This window comes from Argiope bruennichi, chromosome X1 (genome assembly GCF_947563725.1).
Source record: "Argiope bruennichi chromosome X1, qqArgBrue1.1, whole genome shotgun sequence".
NCBI lineage: Eukaryota > Metazoa > Arthropoda > Arachnida > Araneae > Araneidae > Argiope > Argiope bruennichi.
Window position 1 is genome coordinate 100,146,592 of NC_079162.1, and position 22,275 is coordinate 100,168,866.

Sequence of the window (22,275 nt, forward strand, 5' to 3'; positions counted from 1 at the left end):
TCTGTAATTAAAATTGAATTTAAAATAAATACAATTTTCAGTAATTTGAATGAAATATATGCAAAAAATATTTTAGATATAAGGAATCGAATATATATATTTACTGGAAAAAAAAATCTTCACAAGTTGAAATTTAAAGACAACAGTCGTATTTGAACTTTTGGTCGTATGCTACTAGAATTTTCTAATGTATTCGTCTGTGAATATTCGATGAAGAATGTGGAAGAATAATTTAAACCATCATCGAATAAGAATACACAATTAGAAGTTTTCAGCTGAGATAAATCATTTGAAATAAATATTACTGATACTTATTTCAAATTAGCAAAATTATTTACAATAATCGCATTTTCAATATTTCTATTTGTAAAGAATGTTTGTAGTGTTTCACATCTTGTTGTTTACTGTAAAAGTTTATTATTTTTCCATTACTGTTGCATACAAACTGAATATCCGTTTAAAATTTTACGTGAATACTCAAACCAATTAAAAAAAAAGTTACAATGTCATTTTTCAAGTCCTATTGAAAAAGAATGAAAAGAAAGGCAGCCTTGTATAAGCATTATTTTATTTAATATGATAATGGAAGTGATTTCGTTGGTCACATATTATGAATATGTACACATAAAAAATCTATTACTTATTGGCGAAAGTGATATTAATGGGATTAGTAGGAGTAAGTTTGAAACCCTGTAACGAGTCTTTGGCAGTGGAAGCAAGAATCTCATTTTCAAACTCCACAAAGGCAATATCATGCCTCCCAGGTGCCAATCGCACTTCTTTAAAGCCAGGAAATCTGAAATTCAGAAGAAGAAAAAAATGAGATCAAATGATTCATTCAACACAAAAATAGCTGCCAATCATTATAAATGTCAGTTATGACGATTGGCAATAACATTTTAGGTATTAAATTCTAACTTCAATTGCCTTTTAATTATAATATAATCTAAGCTAAAACCTTCAACTACAATTTAACTTTACATTCAGAAAATTAATTTTGTTAAACAATTTTAAAAATCAAATGAATAATATACGCTTTTAAAACCCTGAATTATTAGGCAGATACATATTTTTCATAGTATGTTAATGAAAATAACTGTCATACATACATAAACATCTGGTTATAAAAATTAATTTCTTTTAAATATAGGATGAAAAATTTTGAATAAAATGATATTTAGCATTTTAGTACATTCAATCACATCTCAATATCATGCCCTCTGTGTTAAGAAATATACCAGACTTATAAAACACATTTCTTAACTAGATTTCTCTTCATAAACATTTTTTGTTGGTTAACACAAAGAATAAAACAAAATTAATAAAGAGTACAAAACAAGAGAGTATAAAACAGAAATCAAATTATATGAATATATACTTACTGACTGAAAAGAATAGTTAGCATAGCATCAGTTGCCTCTTTAGGTACATTTGTCACAAACAAAATCTGGTTAGGTGGTTGATCTGATACTACAGATGTAGACGTAGTAGTCGTAGTTCCTGCTGTCATAGCTGCAGTTTGAGCTTGTGGCATGGTTTGAACTATAAAAGTGCATAAAAATATAATAACTTTTGAATAAGGTAAATAATACAAAATTTTAAAATATAAATAAGGCAATGTTACTTGAAACAGAAATACCATAGAGTAAAAGAATATAAGATTAGTAAAAATATAGTTGCATCAACCACTTTCTGGAAAAGGAAACATAGAATGCTTAAATTATATCAAATCAGATGAGAGGATTCAACATCTGATAAAAAAAAAAGACATATATCATTAGCTAGAGTTTAAATGTCACTTGATCTCCATACAACAAACAATAAAAAATATTTTAAATTAAATTCCAGAAAACTGCAATACAACAAATACAGAATGCACAGAAAAACTTACAGTAAAGCAATTTAATGAATTTTAAATAATACGAATTCCGATTAATGATTTAATCAAACATAAAAGCCTATTTTTTAAATTTTACTTGAACTTTATGAAAAGTCAAATTGATCATGCATTATTTAACTTAACTAATCAAATACACATCAGTTGAACAAGATATTTTACATTGATTATTCTATACTAGGACTTAGTTTTCCTTCTATTTAGTATTTTTTAAAATATAAATTGATCATGGAAAACTCAGATGAGTCCTCCTCTTCCACAAATGTTTAAAACAGACAAGGTTTTTAATTAATTATGAGATGAAAAAATCAGGGTTGCCACTCAAATCTGGGAAAAAATTATATACATATGCAATATGAGAGAAAATGTGTGAACAGCACTAGTGTAGTTATAATGGAATAACAATACTCCATACTTTAAATGAGTGGAAAAAGCATTCAATAAATATGTGCTATAATTTGCTATAACAACGAATAATTAGAGCGAAAACGAGCTTTTAAACCATAAAATTAACAAAAAATATCAATAAAACAGTATTACAAATAGATACTGTTTAATATTTCGAGAGCGAATAAGAATAGAAAAAATAATTAATTCTGATAAAAATGCAAAGTGAGATGCAGATTTCAAAACACTAAAATTTTTGGACATGCATTCAAATATTTTTTTATAGTATTCTTCAAAAAATATAAAATTCTCTGCTAAAAATCTTTTCCTTTTCAGTTTCAGTAGCTCCAATAGTAATCAAGTATTTTGTAGTCACTATTGTAATATCGACATTCATTCTCAGACTTAAATTTTTAGAATCATCAAACTCTATCAAAAATAGCCGTTGAATGTTTTTGTTTCTTCGATTATGCTTCTTTTGACAATGTTTTTCATTAAATGTTTAACAAAAATGTTTTCATATCAGAAAGGCACCACTGATTCAAATGTCTAATTTTTTTTTTAAAGAAATGTCTGAAGAATATTAACATTGCAAGAGAAGATAATTTATACAGAATCCATTTATCCCGCCAAGCACTTATAATATTATCACTCGAGGCAGATCCTGAAAACGTTTTTTAAAAATTGAAATCTATGTATTCTTTTGCTGTCAAAAACTTTTATTAGAGTACTTTCGCAAACTGATATTTTCTACCCTACGGAAAGAACAAAACTTCCATGAAAATTCAGAAGAACGAATAATTTCCAGGAAAACGGAACTTTTAGCTGAACTATCAATAAATATTCTATACATTGGTCTTAGAATAACATCTACTTTCCATTCGGTAGATTTATATTCATACCGAAACTCTCAATGGATTTTGTGTACTTCACAAGCACCTACATCTAAAATGTTAGTCATTTTTGCGCAGTTTTTTTTACATGTTTTTAAATTTTTTAATATATTTGGTCCATCCGTACTAATTTGTAAGAGTATACGTCCAAACTTGATCTAACTTCTATAAAATTCTCAAACATTTCTTGAGCAAAGGTATGCCTTAAAACATTAAATTCCAATATCGTGTAATCGTGTAGAGATTCTATTGGTTAATTCACACTAATATCTTAAATATTTTTGTGAAAAGCGGTTTAAAGCTTAGTCAAAGCATACTATAAAATTTTTTACTGCTTAAACACTTCTTAAGACATAGTTGAAAAAGCGGAACTAATTCGTAACAAATAATATACATTTTTGTACGATCTAAAGTACACTTTTAGGCTATTTCACAATCAGTGAACATATGCGAAAATATTTCCGATATATCCTTGAATGCATTAAAGAACGAACGTGACGCAACAAGTTTTCATGCCCATAAAAGTTCAGCTTTAAATGATTTTTCTTGAACTAAAGAGTTCGAAATCGACTTATTTTCGAACATCCTATTTTAAGTGCCCTCTTATACTTTATTCATTTTAGATACAAAGTCTAATATCAACTATGACTTTTTTGAACAGGTGCGCAATTTTGCATGTTTTTCTCTTCTAGCATAGCTAATGAGTGCATTTTCCCCATATTGCTTAAACTTGTTATTTTCTTACATAGCGAGTAGTACGCAGGAAACGGATTTTGCAGAACTTTTCTAACCCATTCACCAAAGTCAGGATTCATATTTTTATCCGTCCAACCTGTCTTAAATACGGATTTTGAAACGCTCATTGTTTCTTTTAAAAAAATTATCGTATTTACTCGGAATAAGCTCACAATTTTTGAAGTAATAAACAAACTTTTCAATAAACTCACGTGCGTGATTAAACACCACCGCGATGCTTCTGCAGATTGAATGTTGCTATTCCTGTCAGAGAAATTAATTCTATTATCTCGCACATCTTCATTATCTGCAATTCGGGAATTTCATGGAAAGAAAACAACCGCCTCTGAGATCGAAATTAGACTGATCTATACAGAATAAAAAAGAGGCGAGTTCCCACGATTACATAGTTGTATCATTTTTGGCGCTATGGCTACGATTTTTTATTCTCACAATGTTCTCTTTAAAGAGGGGGGAGAAAAAGAAATTAAGAAAAATTTCAATTATTTTCCTGTTTTTTATGGACATTTTCAAATTTCCCTGTTTTTACAGATGATTTTTAAATTCCATGCATTTTCCCAGTGCTGTGGCAACTCTAAAAATATTCAATTTTTGCAGAATGTGGCTTCTTGAATTTTGGGTAGTGAGATGCAATCATGCTTTCTGGCATGAAGAAATAAACTTCAAAAATTGACAATTGGCCATATCTTATTCAATAAGTATTTACAGGGTGACCAGGAATAAGCGCCCTAAGAAGGAACAGTAATATTTAAACAGATCTTTTTCTGTAATTGAAATATAAATCTTGAGTGAGAGAGAGAGAGAGATTTTTTCCAATTTTGTGACTCTTCTCACTTTCTCATACACAAAGTGTATAAAGAGAAAACACTGTAATTATCAAACAATCGAACCTCGCGGTTTGAATAAGCCAAAAATTAGATGCCTAGAAATTAAAAATAAAACCTTTCTTAAAATTCTGCTGCTCTATTCATGCATAAAAAAAGAATAACTCAAAACAACATTAGGAACATGAAATTCTTTCACAAATGAGTATAAGAAATTTTTGAAATGATAATTGGAAAATATCCATACATAGCCAAAATTATCTTCATTTAATTTTTTATTATACTACTTCACTTCAGAATTTCAGGAAAACCAACTCTAGTTATTTAGCTAAAAATCTACTTTCTAGTTATAAATTAATATCCGTTAAACCTATTATTCCAAAAACTATATTAATCAAAAGAAATATTAGATTCTGAGAATGAGATAATAGTTAATTTTCGAATATTGCAAGCTTATGACTAAAGCATGTTCAATTCTCCCTCAGAAAAAGATCCATTTTTTTAAAAAAATTTAATACAATATAACAACTGCAAATTCATGTCTAATTAATACTAACACAGAAAAACGACAAAAAAAAAACATTTAATATTTAACCTTTAAAATTATCTAATATTTTATTTAATAATTAAAATTAATTATGCATATAGAAAAGATTTTTTTTACAATTCTGCTGACAATAATTTAATTAAATATCACTACTCAAATACATGTTGCAATGAAGTATTAAGAGATCAAGTTATTTATAATTAACAAGTATTATATGTAAAATACTTCTGAATGAATTTAATTATCTGTAGTTAAAATATTTGCATTAAAAATTTAAACAGGCAAAATATGGTATATTTACATTGAATTCAAATGAGTAAAAGAGGAGAATTGAACATGCTTGTTTATTTTTACAATTGCTACATAAAGACACAGCCACTTCCTTTGTTTCCATCAATGTTAAGGAATATATTAAAAATGAATTGTTGTTTATACACTGAATCCTAGGTCATATCATCAGAGAAAATATACAAAGGGTCTTAAAGCATACATTCAATTTAATATGAAGTGATGCATTCAGAACCACAGAAGTTCAATCAACATGACAGCTACATGTATTAAAAAAACACATTTGTGATGTACATTGTAAATTTTATAAGCCAATCACAATATCAATCAACTGAATTACGTATTATTCAGAAAATTATTACTTACGAGGAATGCTTTGGTGACCACTAAATAATGTTGGGATTAGAGTTGGGACCATTGCCCCGGCAGGAATACCAGGTAACAGAGGCTGCAGTAATTGCATCTGCATTTCTTTTGCTTTTTTCCTTTTGATTTCTTTAAGATCTCCGCGATGCCTTTTCTTCTCACCAGGCTCTGGTCGTGGTTCCTTAACACGTTCAATATAAGTTCCTTTCCTTTTAGCTATAACATCAGAATCCGTTTTCGCATACTGTATTCTCTAAGAAAGTGCAAAAAAATATATCTTAGCCTTACATGAATGTTACTTATAACTTTCATACCTTAAAAATTTAAGATGAGAAAAAATACCAATACAAAATATTATTTTATATGAAATATTTAGGATATGAATGGTAGCTCATGACCAAAACAAAAGCTGTAGGGTAGAGTAATATATTTCTTTCAGTGATATCAATACAAATTAAGAAATTACTATGTACTGATATGCTCAAAAAACTTAGTTTAATTTGCTAACTCTCTTATGTATCACCAGTTATTTTATTTTCAACCATTTTCAGAAAAAGGTATATGTACATTCTGGAGTATGTTACTCCGCTATTTAAACCATAATGAATACCAGAGTGAGAGAGAGATTATCCTCTGTTTCTGGATAATATTTATCATATTATCTTTTTCAGTACATTGATTATTCAAATGGTTAACATAACTTTTATAATTGTAGATATATTTAATTGAGCATTTTATAAGAAAATCAGTTTTTCTGAGGAAGACTATCCACGTCTGCAATCTCTATCTCTGCTAAAATTAGTTTGCACAAATACAGTAATAACTATAAAAACATAAGCAATAGTTTATGAATTTAATGTTACAAAAATGTTATCATATCTCATACATTTTTTTTATCTCAGAAAAAGGACTATAAAAACATAAGCAATACCTTATGATTTTAATGTTATAAAAATGTTATCATATCTCATACATTTTTTTTTATCTAAGAATTTAATTTTTAACTTCTTTAAAAAAAAATAACTAATGATTGTTGGGTGTTTTCTTCTTGTGTGCCTGTAAGCATTAATTGCTTTTCAGGATTAAATTCTGTATGATACATTTTGTCAGCGTGTGATTGAGATGGTTGCCTTAATTTATATTTACTGATATATTGAAACACATTTCATAAGAAAATAGTAACTGTGTTTATTTTTAAAGTAGAAACATTTCTACCAATTACTTTCCTGGGTCCATTCACATGGCATAGTTAGTTAAAATATGTACTTAATTAGCCAAATAATGTGTATTTACTGTAATTTAAATAAAAATCATATATGACCAGAACAAAAAGAAAGTTCATTAACTATCATACTTTCTTTAGATATTTTTGCTAATACCTGAAGGTTATTATTATTTACACTTTATGCAAATTTTTACAGCTTTTTCACTCTGGATATACATTAAAATTCAGTGTAAATATTAATGCATTTCTAGCGTATTATTTTCCATTTTCTCAATATAATTTTCAGTGCAGCTTACTAACAACTATAAGAGTAGCAAATTTTAAAATAAACAACACAGAAAAATGTTTGCTATTATTATGATGAGTAAATCAAACATTTACTCAAACTAACTAGTTTGACAATGAAATAAAACATTTTAGAAAGAAATTATAAAGTACAAACCATTGGCTTGTCATAAAACGGAAAGGATTGCATCGTAGTAAGAGCAGCAGTCGCGCTTTTTATATCATCGAACACCACAAAGGCTTGTCCCCGCATTTTTAAAGTTTGCATAGCAACAATATCAAGAATTTTGCCAAATTGAGAAAATACTGCAGTTAGAGATCTCTTCAACTCTGAAAGATAAAATTATATTATTTTATATTAAAAAACCACACTTTTTCATTTACAGCAACCTGCTCTTACAAATATAAAAACAAAGTAAAAAAGAAACATTATAATCATTACAAATTAAAACTCGAAATTTTTTTTCCCTTCATTAAATATGAAAAAAATAAATAAATACTTATATATCTTTATATAGTAGATGTTATGAATAATGAATTTGAATGGTATAGAATAATTCAAATTCAATGTTTTAGCTTTCTAATTAAATCTTTAATTTTTTAAAAAAGAAAAAAAATTATTAGAATTGTTGCCCTGATTTTCAACTTTTAAAGAATGATTTTTGCAATTGTTGACTTTGGATGAAATGGGAGTTTTTCAAATCTACAGGAATGTTTGTTGTCTACAGGAATGTTGATTTTTTGTCTTTCTGTGCTATTCTCATTAATGCTCTATAACTGAAATGGCAGTTTTCCAGTACATGAAGATTTCAGTGAAGAACAAGAAATCGTAAAGAAAAAGAGTGATGTTATATGTTACAAATATTTTTCCACATACTTGTTTCCTGTTATTTTCATTGTAGATTGTTTTATGGTACAAGATTGGTCTGAGATTTTACTTGAATATCATTTATTATATTTATATAATGATTTATGAATGAAAACTTCAAAGTAATTCATATACAACTGTAAAGTATAAAAAAAAAATACACTGTATAAAAAATGCCATTTAAAATTATTTCGATGTAGCCCATTCTACAAACAAACAAAAGAAATTGTAAGTAACATTATAGATTTAATAACTTTGTATTAAAAAGTATTCATTAAATAAAAAAATTGAAGACAAATGAGCTTACTTAAGACATTTAGATAATGGATGTGAAAATATATTTTATAATAATACAGGCACTGTTATCCTGTTCAAATCTATCCTACAATATTATATTAACATACAATTCAAATTTATGTAAATTATTTTCATTTCATTTCATTTTGCTTTTGGGAAAGTTACATACAAACTTACATTATCTTTTAAAATTATATAAAAACAGATGATAGACAGGCATTAAATTGATTGCACATAAAAAATTACAAATGACCCAATTACCACTGGTTGAACAACTAAGCAGTTTTATGTATCATTCATCACTGTTTGTCGAGATTCACTGATGGTTAGAAGTTAAGAAATAAATTTTTGTAACTTCCAAATAGCTAAATTTGTTGTGTAATATTTTGCTTTAAAATAATAATAATAATAAACAGAAATGACAGTTGGATCAATTTTATAGTTAAAACAAAATTATAGAAAAATTTAATTACACTTTACATAACTTTTTCTAAGCATGAAGCTTCTTAGATGCAGAAATACTATTGAATAGCCTTTTTGTAAGGGACAGGGGCATTATTATAAAAAGAATAATTTTAAAAAAATATATGTTAAAATAAAAGCTCATAAATAACTACTAAAATTAACTATAATGTATTTATATAAATGGTTTGCTTGTTCATTAAATTGTTCAATTTTTAAGCTTATATACTACACTAAGATATAAATAAGCTATTATTCGTAGATATTAAAAATATAAAAAATCCATGAATATCCATAAACGTAAAATATTTTGTGGATTCACAGTCAAATCAAAATGCTGCTAAATAAAATTTAAAAAAGTGACACTGAATTAAATAATAGCGAAGGCAGTTAAGTGACTACATATCAGATGGCTAAAACCTTTGGGAGGAAAAAAAAAAAAAAAAAAAAAAAAAGTTTACATTGATTTTTTGTTGCTATAAGTAACAAGGATTATATCAAATTATAATTTTAATAAAAAGGATGGATTAAAATTGTCAATGATTAATACTGCCAATTTTATGAAATTAAACTACACACAATACAAGTTGTAAATAACAGATCAAAATAAATATTAGAATTCCATTATTTAAAATAGAAAATGATACACTGTTGATTAAAAAATGATCTGATGTTGTGAAGCATGTATTATAACATGTTAATATGTTACATATACATAATGATGGGAATTGCAAAGATTAATTATCATTACAAATATTTTTTCCATTCATCACATTCAAAGATATTTGAATCAAAACAAATAACACCTCTTCATTCCTCAGGGCTTACATTTATATTCATGTTATGTTCTAATTTGCATAATGTATTTTGAATTTAAAGTTATACATTGGGTAAATTGTGGAAATTGCTTCAAAATTTAGGCATTTTTTTTTAAAGCACTTTAGCGCAAAAAAAAAAAAAAAAAAAAAAAAAAACATGCAAGAGTAAAATTATGTATTTTCTAAGCATAGAATGTTTTCTGCTTTATTATACAATCTTCATTGAAAAATTTTAAAAACACACACAAATAAATTTTAAAAATGTATTTTTTAAATATTAATTTTTATTTCTGTATTTACCTAATGTCTTCTATTGTAAAATAAAGTATGCTTTTTTTTGTTAGACAAAAAATTAAAATAATGGAAATAGTCAACAAAACATTAAGCCAACTTTCATAAGATTCAAAATAAAAATCTATGCCCCTTCTTCATATTTCTTAACAAATTACCAGTTAATTTGGACGGATGCATCATTTTTGAAAATGCTGTCACTGATGTAGAAATCTAGCAAGCCCATAAAAATCTAAGGAGAGGAATAGCAATTTTTTTGAAGTTTACTGCAAATTAGAGGTTATACTTTAAAAAATCAATATTTTACTCTTCTTTAAAAATGTGTCAAGAAATTTTTAATTTAATTCGTTTTTTAAAATTTTATTAATACTGATATAATGATTTCAATAAATATAATATATAGATATGAATGGATTCAAATCGACAGTGGTAGTAATCTTTGAAAAACCTTTGATTGAAAAAAAAAACTTTTCATATTTTAATTGAAATATCGTATTATGTAAGGCAAATCTAAAAATGATTATAATTTTGTTAATATGTTTATTTGAGACTCAAAATTTATTGATAACATTATCTTTAAGTAAAAATTGAAATTTGATTGATGAGATATTGATAAGAATACATATCTCTCAATGTATATATATGTGTGGGTATATACTATAATTACATATAGTAGTAGTATAGTTTATACTATATATATCCAGTGTTTATACTATAAATACTGGAAGTTTACATTATTGATATAATTTTATGGAATATGGGATAAAAAATTAATTGCTCAAGATGGAAGTCGAATGATCTATGTTGGAACTTGTTTCATTCCCTCACTCAAACATTTATGTAAATTATACAAAACAAACAAACACATACCCAATTACCAATTTCATATTAGCTCTGAAAACTTAACTTTCCAATAACTGATAATGCTTACAGATTCTTTTCACCATAATTAAAAAATTCAAGTTTAGAATTATAAATAATTCAACAATTTTTGAAATAATTTTTAGAAACTTAAAAATTCATGAAGTTGAATTAACTCATGTGCTGATGGTTATGCCCTTTCTTTCCCATCAGAGTAAACAATACTTACGGGGAAATTTCCTTCAAGAAGATAATTGCAATTTTCAATCCTATGGCAATTTTTCTTTATTCCTTCAGATACACAACAAGACTTACTGTTTACATATGGACAGCAGAATTCCTGATGTTTTTAAGTACTACAGTACCAACATTTTCAAAGACAGGAGATATAGTCGCTTTTGGTCGAAAGCATTACAGTATAAAAATGAATAAATTAATTAAAATTGCATATACTCTACTTATGTCAACATGTGCATGTAAAAGAAACTTCAGCACATTTCAAATTCTTAAAAATCATATGCACACTACAATAATTAAGAACAGGCTTCAAAGCCACATGAACTTTGGAATACTTAGTAACAGGTTAAGAAAATTAAATTTGTATTAAAAAGTAAAACTTGCTAAAATGTATTCAAAAGACGCAACTCAGTAACAGTAATAACATCAGGACTTACTATCACTGAGTATCTTTTCCAATAATGCATAACAAGTTTGTCCTATGTGGTTAGTCTGTTTTGAGAAATCATATTTATTTATCATCACCGAAAAGCTCTTTTTCTGTAATGTGAAATGCATCATTGGATATTTGAGAATAAACACAACTATTCATTTGAAAATATTTACATTAAATATCTTCTTCATGTTTAAATATATGTAGAAGCTATAATATTCTTACAAATAAAAACCTTTAAGTAAGTTGCCAAGATATAATAACACGTTATTCCAATTAAATTCAATTATTTATAATTTGGTCACATATTATTTCTGTGTTTTGTTTGATTCTGTGCAAAATTTAAAATAGTACTAATTAAGGAAGCAGAATTACATGATTTAGGACTAAACTTTTCATTGGTGGGGGTAATTATTTCTTTTAAAACCAAACTTTTATTTTGAACCAGAATAAGCTACATAGCAAAAAAAATTCTTTTAGAAATTTTGACAATATTTTTATACCTCCTTCATAAAATACACCCTTCAACTAGAAAAATATTTTGCAAAAATTCGAGAGGATTATCATTACACTCCTTCCTCCATTGGGCAGACCATGCCTCCTCCCCTATTGGGAAGAGCACGACTCTCTTTATGAGGCATACTCATATGCCAAACCTTTTAACAACCCATAAAAAAAGTTCAACACATTCAACACACATAAATAAAATAAATTCACCATATGAAATCTTAAAAGAAGTTTGCAAGTTTTTTAAGTTGCAACAAATTTGGCACAATTCATACTTTCTTTTATTAATAACCCTTGCAGTATTTCATTAAATGAAAGTTCCTCTTGTTGAAGAAAGAGGGTAATTAATGTGGTCTTTCAAAGGATTTTAGGTTTACCTTAGCATGTATTAATATCCCTTGTTCTACCTTGCCCTGGATTCCTTCTCTTTCATCAGCTTTTGTTCTTGATACAAGGGACAAATAGTGTCACTGCTATGCTTTCAATTTATTATATTAAATATTTGAGGGAGGATGTTTCCTTTGCATTTCATGAGAAAATTAAGCATATTTTAAGGACATTTTTTTTTTAAACTAAGCACTTTCAAAGTTATTTTAAAACAATTTTCGAATTTAAGCACTTTTAATGAAACTATCTATCATGTAAGAGGTATACATACAGAAGTCATGATATTAAGTTGTCAGGAAATATAAATGATATGAAGAATATTAAAGGATGTACGAAATGACTGTTTCTAGGAAGCACATCAAGGTGGAATTTCTATTTGTTCTTTTTACCACTACTTCATTAACATTTCAAATTCTTGATACAAAAGGATCCAAAAATAAGTATATAAAATTTGGATACAAAAATCATGCTAATTTTATTTTTTATTAAATATGTAAATAAAAATGTGTTCTGTTTACAATTTTACTAAAATCACTAAAAATTATTATTCCCAATTCATTAGATTGTGTAAGTAATTAAAATCTCTGCTTGTTGAACAAATACATTAGTTTTATATATTTAACTGCACTATTTCCTTTCACAAAGGAATTTCATTTTTCATAAAGATAACAAGAAATCAGACTCTAGCTTTGTTTATGTTAATGGCAGCTAATTCTTTAGTTATCTGTTCCTCCCAAAAAATGAAATATTTTAATAAATGCTGCATCCTGCTCCATCAGATGTTGGTTCATGAGAAACAATAAAAATAATTTTCAAAACTGCAGTTTTGTAAATTTATTGTCTTGAAATAAAAGGGGGGGGGGGACCATCATCCAATCTAATTTTCTTGACATTGAGTGAAAATGATTTGACTGTCATCAATACACTCCATGAAATTTATATATTCTAAGAAAACAGCGTCACACTGATCTTCATCATTTTATCCATTCTAATTTAAGAACAACATAGAACTTGTTTAATTTTTTTCACACCTACCAGTTTTTTTAGCAAAAACATTTCTTACTGATACATAGTTTATTAAAGATCTCCTCATTACGTATTCTAAAATTTGTAAAACAAGCAATAAATAATCATGCTTGAAAAGAATAGAACTTTATATCAGATACTTCTTCCATGGAATGTAAAACTTTCAATATTATGTCTCCTCTTATACATGCAATCATTTTATCAATTGCAGAACATGATGCAATGTTAGGAAAAAAAAAAAAAAGGTATTAACTATTCAGAGGAAAACTAATTTAACCTGAGAAATTTTCTTACAAAACTTTTTTATTAGCTTATATATATATTGTAAAAAGGCAAAATTGGAGCATGACTCTGAAACGCTACCAGAAATGGCTGGCATAATATGCTCTGCAACCCATGTGAAACCAGTGGAAAATATCTCCCCTTTTTGCATACTTCTTCATAGAGTATCACCATCCCTCCTTCTTGCGTAAAATTTATAGTATTTGAACAAGGCTATGAAAATCATGAGCACCCAAATTTTTATTTTCAGAATCCCACACATGAGCATTCTGTGTCTTGTATTATAATAAAGTAAACCAAGCAGATAATTTGGAAGGTTTCTGACCAGCTAACTAAAACCAAAATTTGACACACAGTTATAATTTTAGTACAAAGATTATGAACCAAATATCATTTATTTATAATTCTGCGGTATGTTTATATGCATGTGCATGTATACAGAAATGATAGATTTGTTTCAAAAGTTCATACTTCTCTTTACTTTAAATTCTAAAACCATGAGCCAAATTTTAATGATATAGCTCTTTGCATTTTGAAATTATCGTTTTTCATTTGCATTCTTCAACTTCCTGTAATGGATTCTATTCATTGATAGAAATTGCAAATTTTGTGTTAAAAAACGATACAAAATTTCATCACTTTGTCTCATAGCATTTCTAAGTTATTGAGTTCACAGATATATACACATAATTCCAAAACTTTGTTTTATACAGATCTGAATCTTGGAGATAAAATCATACCATCAAAAAATTTGAGGTTGAAATTTTGCTCTTCCTCTTTGAACACGAGAAAGTAAAAAAGGAATTTTTATTGGCATTAATCCATTTTTACAATCTTGGGCAAGAGTAACCGATTATTTTTATGTAACATTGAAACAGCATGAACCTTTTTCTTTACATTTTATATTTAGAAATTTCAACCATTCAGTGTATGCACTTTTGAAAATTCACAGTAAATTAACTACACATTTTTTAAACGTACTATAAAAAAGTTCTAAAAACTTTTCTTTGGGGAGGAGACAAAAATTTCTGGTAGAAAAATATTTAAATAAACCATTATTGGTGATTGGTGAATGATGGTGAAATACAACCAACAAATGTGTTACAAAACACACACTATAAAAAGCCCACAAGAATGAGATAAAGTCATTTTTAAAAACCAAAGTAAATTGTTTTACATGAATACATAAAATTATTCTTTAAAAATGCAGACACCCCCATTTAAGCAAGCAAAAGGAGATGAAAAAAAAAAGAGTCAAGTAAATTAAAGAAATATATTTTCCCCATATTATCAGTAGTTTCCTAAAATGAGATAAAACTCATTCCACACATTTCTGAATTCATTAAGATCCATGAAGAGATAAAAGATCAGACACTTCCAAGAAAATACAGTCACATAGACAAGCAGATCTAGTGTGGTTCTGTAATGAGATAAAATTGCCCTCCCTTACCATCTCAAAAAGAAAAATAAGCACCTGGACAAAAATGTAATCACTTTTGGAGCCCTTAAATAAGGACTACTAAATACAAGTAGTTTTTAAAGACATTCAATGATGCTATACACCTTGGACACTAATATAATAATTTCATACGATCGAAAATCAAAATAAATTTAGTTTAGGTCAAAGTATGGAAAGGTATAAAAAAAAACAGCTAAGTCAGAAAGTGGAGTATTAATTCAGCAACTTGCAATTTATCTATCACTGTGATCTCATATTATTTTACTATGGCAGCATAATACTAAAATAACTTACAAAATGTAAATATAATTTAATAAGGATATTCTAATATAATTTAGGATATTTAAGCAAATTATCTTTGTGTCTATTAATTAGAAAAGGGGGAAAACATTTCATAAGTAATATGAGAAATCAGTTAACAAGTAATTTACAAGCAAAAACTAGATATATTTTGTTATGTTTAGGTTGTAAAATTCTATGGAATTTCCTTACTTTTATATCAAATTTTGCTGGGAGGACATATATTATATGTATACAAATTTTGATCTATATTTGTACACTTTTTGTTCAATTTGAACATTTATTTCAGAAAAGTCATATTTTTGAAAGATTAAACATATCACTATTTTATCAATGAAGGTTTAACATTTAATTGTAATATATTTTGAACAACATTCAATATTAGAATGCAGAGGTTGGTGTTCATGAGTGTACATTTTCTATTTCAGAACACTGTTTTCTTTTTTTTTTTTTTTTTTTAAAGACCTGGAAGAACAATTTAACATAAAATGTAAAATACTATGGCAACTTAAAAAAAATAATAATCTATCTTGATTTCAGTTTTTAAAAAAAGAAATATGCAAGGATAAGACTGTGTTTATAATCTGGCATGGGGAGTTGGCACTGTCTGCCTTTCTCAAGTAGGATGAAGTAATGGGAAAAGGGATGTTGACTCAATAGTGATCTTGGCCTCCTTCTGTTAAGTGCCAAAGATAAAAGGAAGAGGTGTTGATCTTCCAGGACTTTCAAGGAAAGACTCATATATTCTTGAGATTTTTTTTATAAACTTGGAATACCTTTAAGCATATAGCAAATTTAATCTGTCAGGTTAGCATTTAGAAATGGATATAGTTAATATGCCAATTTATCATATAGATCTAATATCAATCAATTCCTTAATTGATTGATATTAACTTACTATTTACTTTACCTAATAGTGAGAATCAGTGACTTATAATCCTTTCTGAAGATTTCTTGGATAGGAAACAAAAAATGATGCCTTTGTTTTATTAGAAATAACTAATGAAAAAGGAATAAAATGAGCAAAACAATTAGTAATGGAAAAAGCCAAAAACAAACACAAAGGAATAAAAAATGCTCATATTATATCTATAAACAAATTTCGGATAAAAAAGTATTTGTAGTACTGGAGCATTATGATATTATCTATTGTCATTAAACTAAAATTTTGCATATTTCATTTGCAAATATTTATTGAAATGAAACTAAACTAAATCGCAAACAAGAAAAGAATGTTTTGAATCATCGTGTTAGAACGATCCCTCACTAAAGGAGCAATAAATTTTACTAAGAACTTATCTTTCATCACTGTTATTGTTTTCGAATAAAAACGCTTGTAAGTGACAATCCAACTTAACAAAATATTTTTTACATTAAAAAAGTAATGGGAGCTTATTCAGATACACTTCATCCAGTTACCAACTTTTTGAAAAATAGATAGGCTAACTTAACAGAACTGTTTCCAGAGCCTCCTAAGTTTCCAAAAAAATGGCGTAACATTATAGAATTTCAAAAAGAGCACTTACTATCTTTTGTAATCTTCTCATTAAGATTATTGATATAAATAGTATTATTTGGACGATGGACGGGAATAATCACGTTGAACGGTCCAATACTTAAATATTCCATTTTTAAAAACTTGGAACTTTTTAACATTTATAACGGTCGATCGATCATTTTATAAATGATTGAAGGAGTTGAGATGTTTCGTAGTTTTAAAAAACTTTTGCTACTTTGTTCAGATTATTTGTTATACAATGTGTTGCCGAATTCGACCTACAAATTCAGGAGGAGTGATAGTAGGCATCAAGAGGATAAAGAATCATCATACAACATAAGGTCCCAAACAATGTTTAGTAGGTGAAAATCGCAAAAATATAGGGAGTCCGAAAATTGTAAAAAAAATTAATAAAAAACAACAAATGTTGTTTTAGCTATGAATTTCTTTTAAGTAAAAGCACCTTCTTAAATGTTTTCTTTCATGCGGGTAACATGCGGATTTCATGATCTAAGGTGTTGTAAATTACTGAAAACGAAAAAGTAGTTTAGGACCCATATTAGCAAAAATATTGAAATTTGAAGAGAAATAAAAGCTTGTAAATGTAAGTAATTTTATATCCTATAATTTGATATCAGAGTGCAATGTGAAAACTGGGGAGTTTTAAAGACATCCATGAAAAATTAAAATGGGAATCGGAAAACAACATATGCAACATCAGTACCGATGTTCACAGAGGACGTTGTCAAATTCGAATGATAAATTCAGAACAAGGGTAGTATGCATTAAGTAGATTAAAAATTACAAGAAAACACAGAGTCGCAGGTAACGTTTATTCAGAGAAAATCGCAAAAACAGACGTTGAAAGAGAATGAGCCAGGCGAAGAGAGTGGCCCTATGAACGCGAGGATTAGGAACTAGATAATCGAGAAGAAGCCTTCTTGTGTGTAACATTATCTTGCATTCGAGAACAATAAAAGCAGCGAGCAAGATAAATATTGCAAAATTGATGGCCGTTAAACTTTATTCACAAACAACAAATCAGATTTCACGAATGTAGCTAAAATGCGCTGATGCTCCATAATGCATTAACCAAATGTTCTGGTGTACAATTGTCGGCGCTCCCTGCAATAAATCCGGTGGCACGTGCTGGAAGAAAATGAAGTCCTTTGTGTAGATGAGGCATTCGGGCTGAAGATACGGTCTAAATAGATGATTCTGCCCAGATGTCAATATCAAACTCGTGACGTGATCTCGTTCGACGAAATAGTGAAATGGGGATTTTCGAATGACCAAATATTCACATTGTGCGTGTTGAAGACGCCTTCTCTCGTAAAGCAGGCTTCGTCTGAGAATAAAGCTGCAGCAGAAAAGTGTGTATCTTCCTGTGTGGAATACAGCGTGCAAACTCCACCCGATTTGCGATTTTTCATTGAAAAACATTACCTGCGACCCTGTGTTTACTGGCAATTTTTCATCTACTTAATGCCTACTATCCTTGCTCAGAATTTATCTTTCGAATTTGACAACGCTCTCTGCGAACAGCGGTACTGATGTTGCAGTGATGTTTTCTGGTTCCATTTTAGTTTTTAATATCTTGAAAACTCCCCAGTTCTCACACTACACGCTTATATCAAATTATGAAATATAAAATTCCTAATATTTTCAAGCTTTTATTTTTCTTCAAGTTTTAATATTTGTGCAAATATGGGTTCTAAACTACTTTTTCGTTTTCAGTAATTTACGACCCCCTAATCTGCATGTTACCAGCGTGGAAAAAAAAAAGTTTTAAAATAGGCTTTCACTTTAAAAATATTCATATCTCAAACAGCGTTTGTTATTTTTTTATTAATTTTTTACAGTTTCCTACAATTTGCCGACTCTCTTTATTTTTGCGATTTTCACCTACTAAATGTCGTTTGGGGCCCCATGTTAAATGGCGATTCTCTATCCTTTTGATGCCTAATATCACCTCTATGAATTTGTCGGTCGGATTAGGCAACATCCTGTATATAGTTCAAATACGGAAGAAAAAAATATCTAAAAATTTGGAAGGTTTAATGCACAATTCATAAAACTTTGTAATCATTGATCGGATGATCTACTGTTTTTCGGACGCAGTTGACGACTTGTCATGATTTCGAGATGGAGAAGTTAGTATTGTTTAGTCTAATAAAGAATCTAATTTCATTGTTTTCCTATATTTAAACTGAAATTCATCGTCTTTGTTCATGACAAGAAAAGCATTAAAATAGTATTTTGAAGAAAATAAAAATTATATTTGCAATATTTGGGATATAATCTAAGGTAATCTATTAAACATTCTCTCTTTGAAGAGAAATTCAGAATTTTATTATCAGTATATTGTCAGTTATAGTATGATTTTTTTTAAAAGTAAGATTGATCCATAAATGCAAGTTTTGTTCAATTCTACAAAATCTTGCTGTTACGTTTTAATTTAAAATTAATTTAACTATCTATCACAAAGGTTGAGTTGAATATAAGTAATTTGAATAATTATATAAGTAATCTTCGCAGATTGATTATCAATAACTGAAATGTTGTTTCGTAAACTAATTCTGTCGGAACACAAAAGGATCGAACTCCTTGGAAAACATTCAGCTCATCAGATAAAGCATTTGCCAGTTAATAAATAAATAACTGGATATTTTGTGCTTAAGATATAAAAAAGATTTAAAACTTTTTTTAGTAAAAACATTTTTCCTATTATTTTTTTTATTAATTATTTATTGACATTGACTAAATCGGAGATTTGAGGTGTAGAAATATTTCAGATGATACTCTTTTTCTGTTGTTAAGTTAAATTAAATTATTGACAAATTTATTATTTTTGTTTGAATAGCTTTCAATTTTTAATAATTTGCATAGGAACAACAAATATAGATAATATTAACCTATTTAACTCATCGGATTTGTTTAAAAAGTTTTCTTAATACCATATAAGTACCAAATCGGGGAAATAATTTTTAATTTTAATTTTCAAAAAGTACCTGAATTTTTTTTAAAAAAAATCCTAATTCAGTTTTTCCGGGGAAACATTAATGTGAATTTTATTAAATGCACATTTGGCTCAATTGAAATAAAGAATTATATATTTAAAAACGTTTTAAGACTTTGGATTTTCAAATACTAATTTTGCTCAAATTGAAACTGCTTCCTGAAATTAAATATAATATAAAAATTATAATAAGAACCCATTTAAGGAAAATTCAACAGAAGATTAAATATATTTTTTATAAAAATCTAAATTTATAAGGAATATTATAAACTTATAGTTTTCATCCATTTTTTTATAACAGTAGATATCCTGGAAAAAGCAGAGGTTACTTATATACAGCCAAGTTTCCATGTAATAATCCTTACATAATTCTGCACAAATGCAGAAACATGGATAACAAGGGATTGAGAAACTTTCTATTTACAGTGATTTTAACAAATTATAACAAACAAAAGACTACGCACTTACTGTAACAGTTAAGCCAAGAAGTTGTTTAATATTATATATATATATATATATATATATATATATATATATATATATATATACACACACACACACACACACACACAAAGTGTCCAAAAAGGTATGCAGTGTCTAATTTTTACAGATTCGGATAGAACTCGTCAAGAGTATTTTGATGATAACATGTGGGGTCTCCGTATATAGCATCACAGTCTAATTAAAGTGTGAAGCTTGTGTCATGAAAACTTCAAGAAATGAGAACAAAACCAAAGGAAAATAAATATTTATTGAGAACTTCAATACAATAGATTTTCGACATGTTGGCAGTTCGAACAAATAAAATGGCGAAGTTTGGAATTGAAGTTCTCAATTATTTTTCTGCAAAACATCTTTCCATTTTCCTTGACCTCGATTTCCATTGCTGCTCTCAAGTCATCCAATGCTGAGGGCTGTATGAGATACACTGTGTCTTTCAAACGTCCCTATAAAAAATCGCACGGGTTAAGATCTGGGGAGGAAAGTGGCCATTCTCTACCATTATTTGCTTCGTAATGGAATCCAACTCGATCAGTCTATCGTGAAAATGTTCAGCTAAGAGATTGAAGTTTTGAGAGTGCGTTGAGGTCTAGCCCTATCTTGCATAAACCAATAATCGCTTATCTTCTTATGTCATGCAAGAATGAGATGTCACTGTCATTCAAAAACATTCACTTACTGAGCATTAGGTTCTGTTCTTGCACGCATCTCTTTTTTCCTTCATATTTTAGCTAGCGCATTGCTCAACACAGTGCCGGTTTCCTAAAATCTTTCGTACGTTGTTTTGATCGTCGTTCCATTTATGTTGTGGTGATTGCCGAATTTTTTCACCACACAGCGATATGATTGCAATTCATGATAATTCAGTACCATGAAAATACATTCAATCGAATATTTGCTCATTTCAGAACCACAACGAATACGCACGTTACACAGAAAATATTTTAGTGAATAACGCGCGTTTCATTCCTGTTTTCTAGTCTTATATTCTGCTGTAGAAATTTGAATATTCACTTGCAGACATGCTTTTCCTCTAATTAGCTGCCACAAATCTGTATAACCACCTGGAGAAGCTTCCATATTGCGCAACCGTATGCATTGTAATTTGAAATACAAACTGTCGGATACATAATTAATGTTTTTCGTGTAGTCAGACTATGGCGCTATATTCGTGGATCCGGATCCCACATGTTGTATATCAAAACACTCGTCTTAACAAGTTCTATCCCAATCTGAAAAAATTAGGCACTGTATATCTTGTGGGACACTCTGTATGTGCGTGTGTACACACACACGCACAGGGTGTTGCCGAATTCGACCGACAAATTCAGAGGGGTGATAGTAGGCATCAAGAGGGTAAAGAATCACCATTCAACATGGGGCACCGCACGACATTTAGTAGGCGAAAATCCCCAAAATTTAGAGAGTCGGAGAACTGTTGGAAATTGTAAAAAATTAATAAAAAAAATAACAAATGGAGTTTCAACTAAGAATTTTCTTTTAAATGAAAACCCATTTTAAAAGTTTTTTTTTTTTCTTTCATGCTGATAACATGCGGGTT

At 28.2% G+C, this 22,275-nt stretch overlaps 1 protein-coding gene across 1 annotated transcript in view; it reads right to left on the reverse strand.

Moving 5' to 3' along the window:
• Positions 1-551: 551 nt before the first annotated feature.
• Positions 552-22,275, reverse strand: part of LOC129958039 (U1 small nuclear ribonucleoprotein A-like) — a 45,614-nt gene continuing 23,890 nt past the window's right edge. The window contains exons 2-5 of the mRNA XM_056070191.1: positions 7,626-7,798; positions 5,959-6,211; positions 1,383-1,542; positions 552-796 (exon numbers count right to left, since the gene is read on the reverse strand). Of these exons, the coding sequence (XP_055926166.1) occupies positions 637-796; positions 1,383-1,542; positions 5,959-6,211; positions 7,626-7,798 (746 nt within the window). The 3' untranslated portion in view covers positions 552-636. The remainder of the gene's footprint in view (positions 797-1,382; positions 1,543-5,958; positions 6,212-7,625; positions 7,799-22,275) is intronic.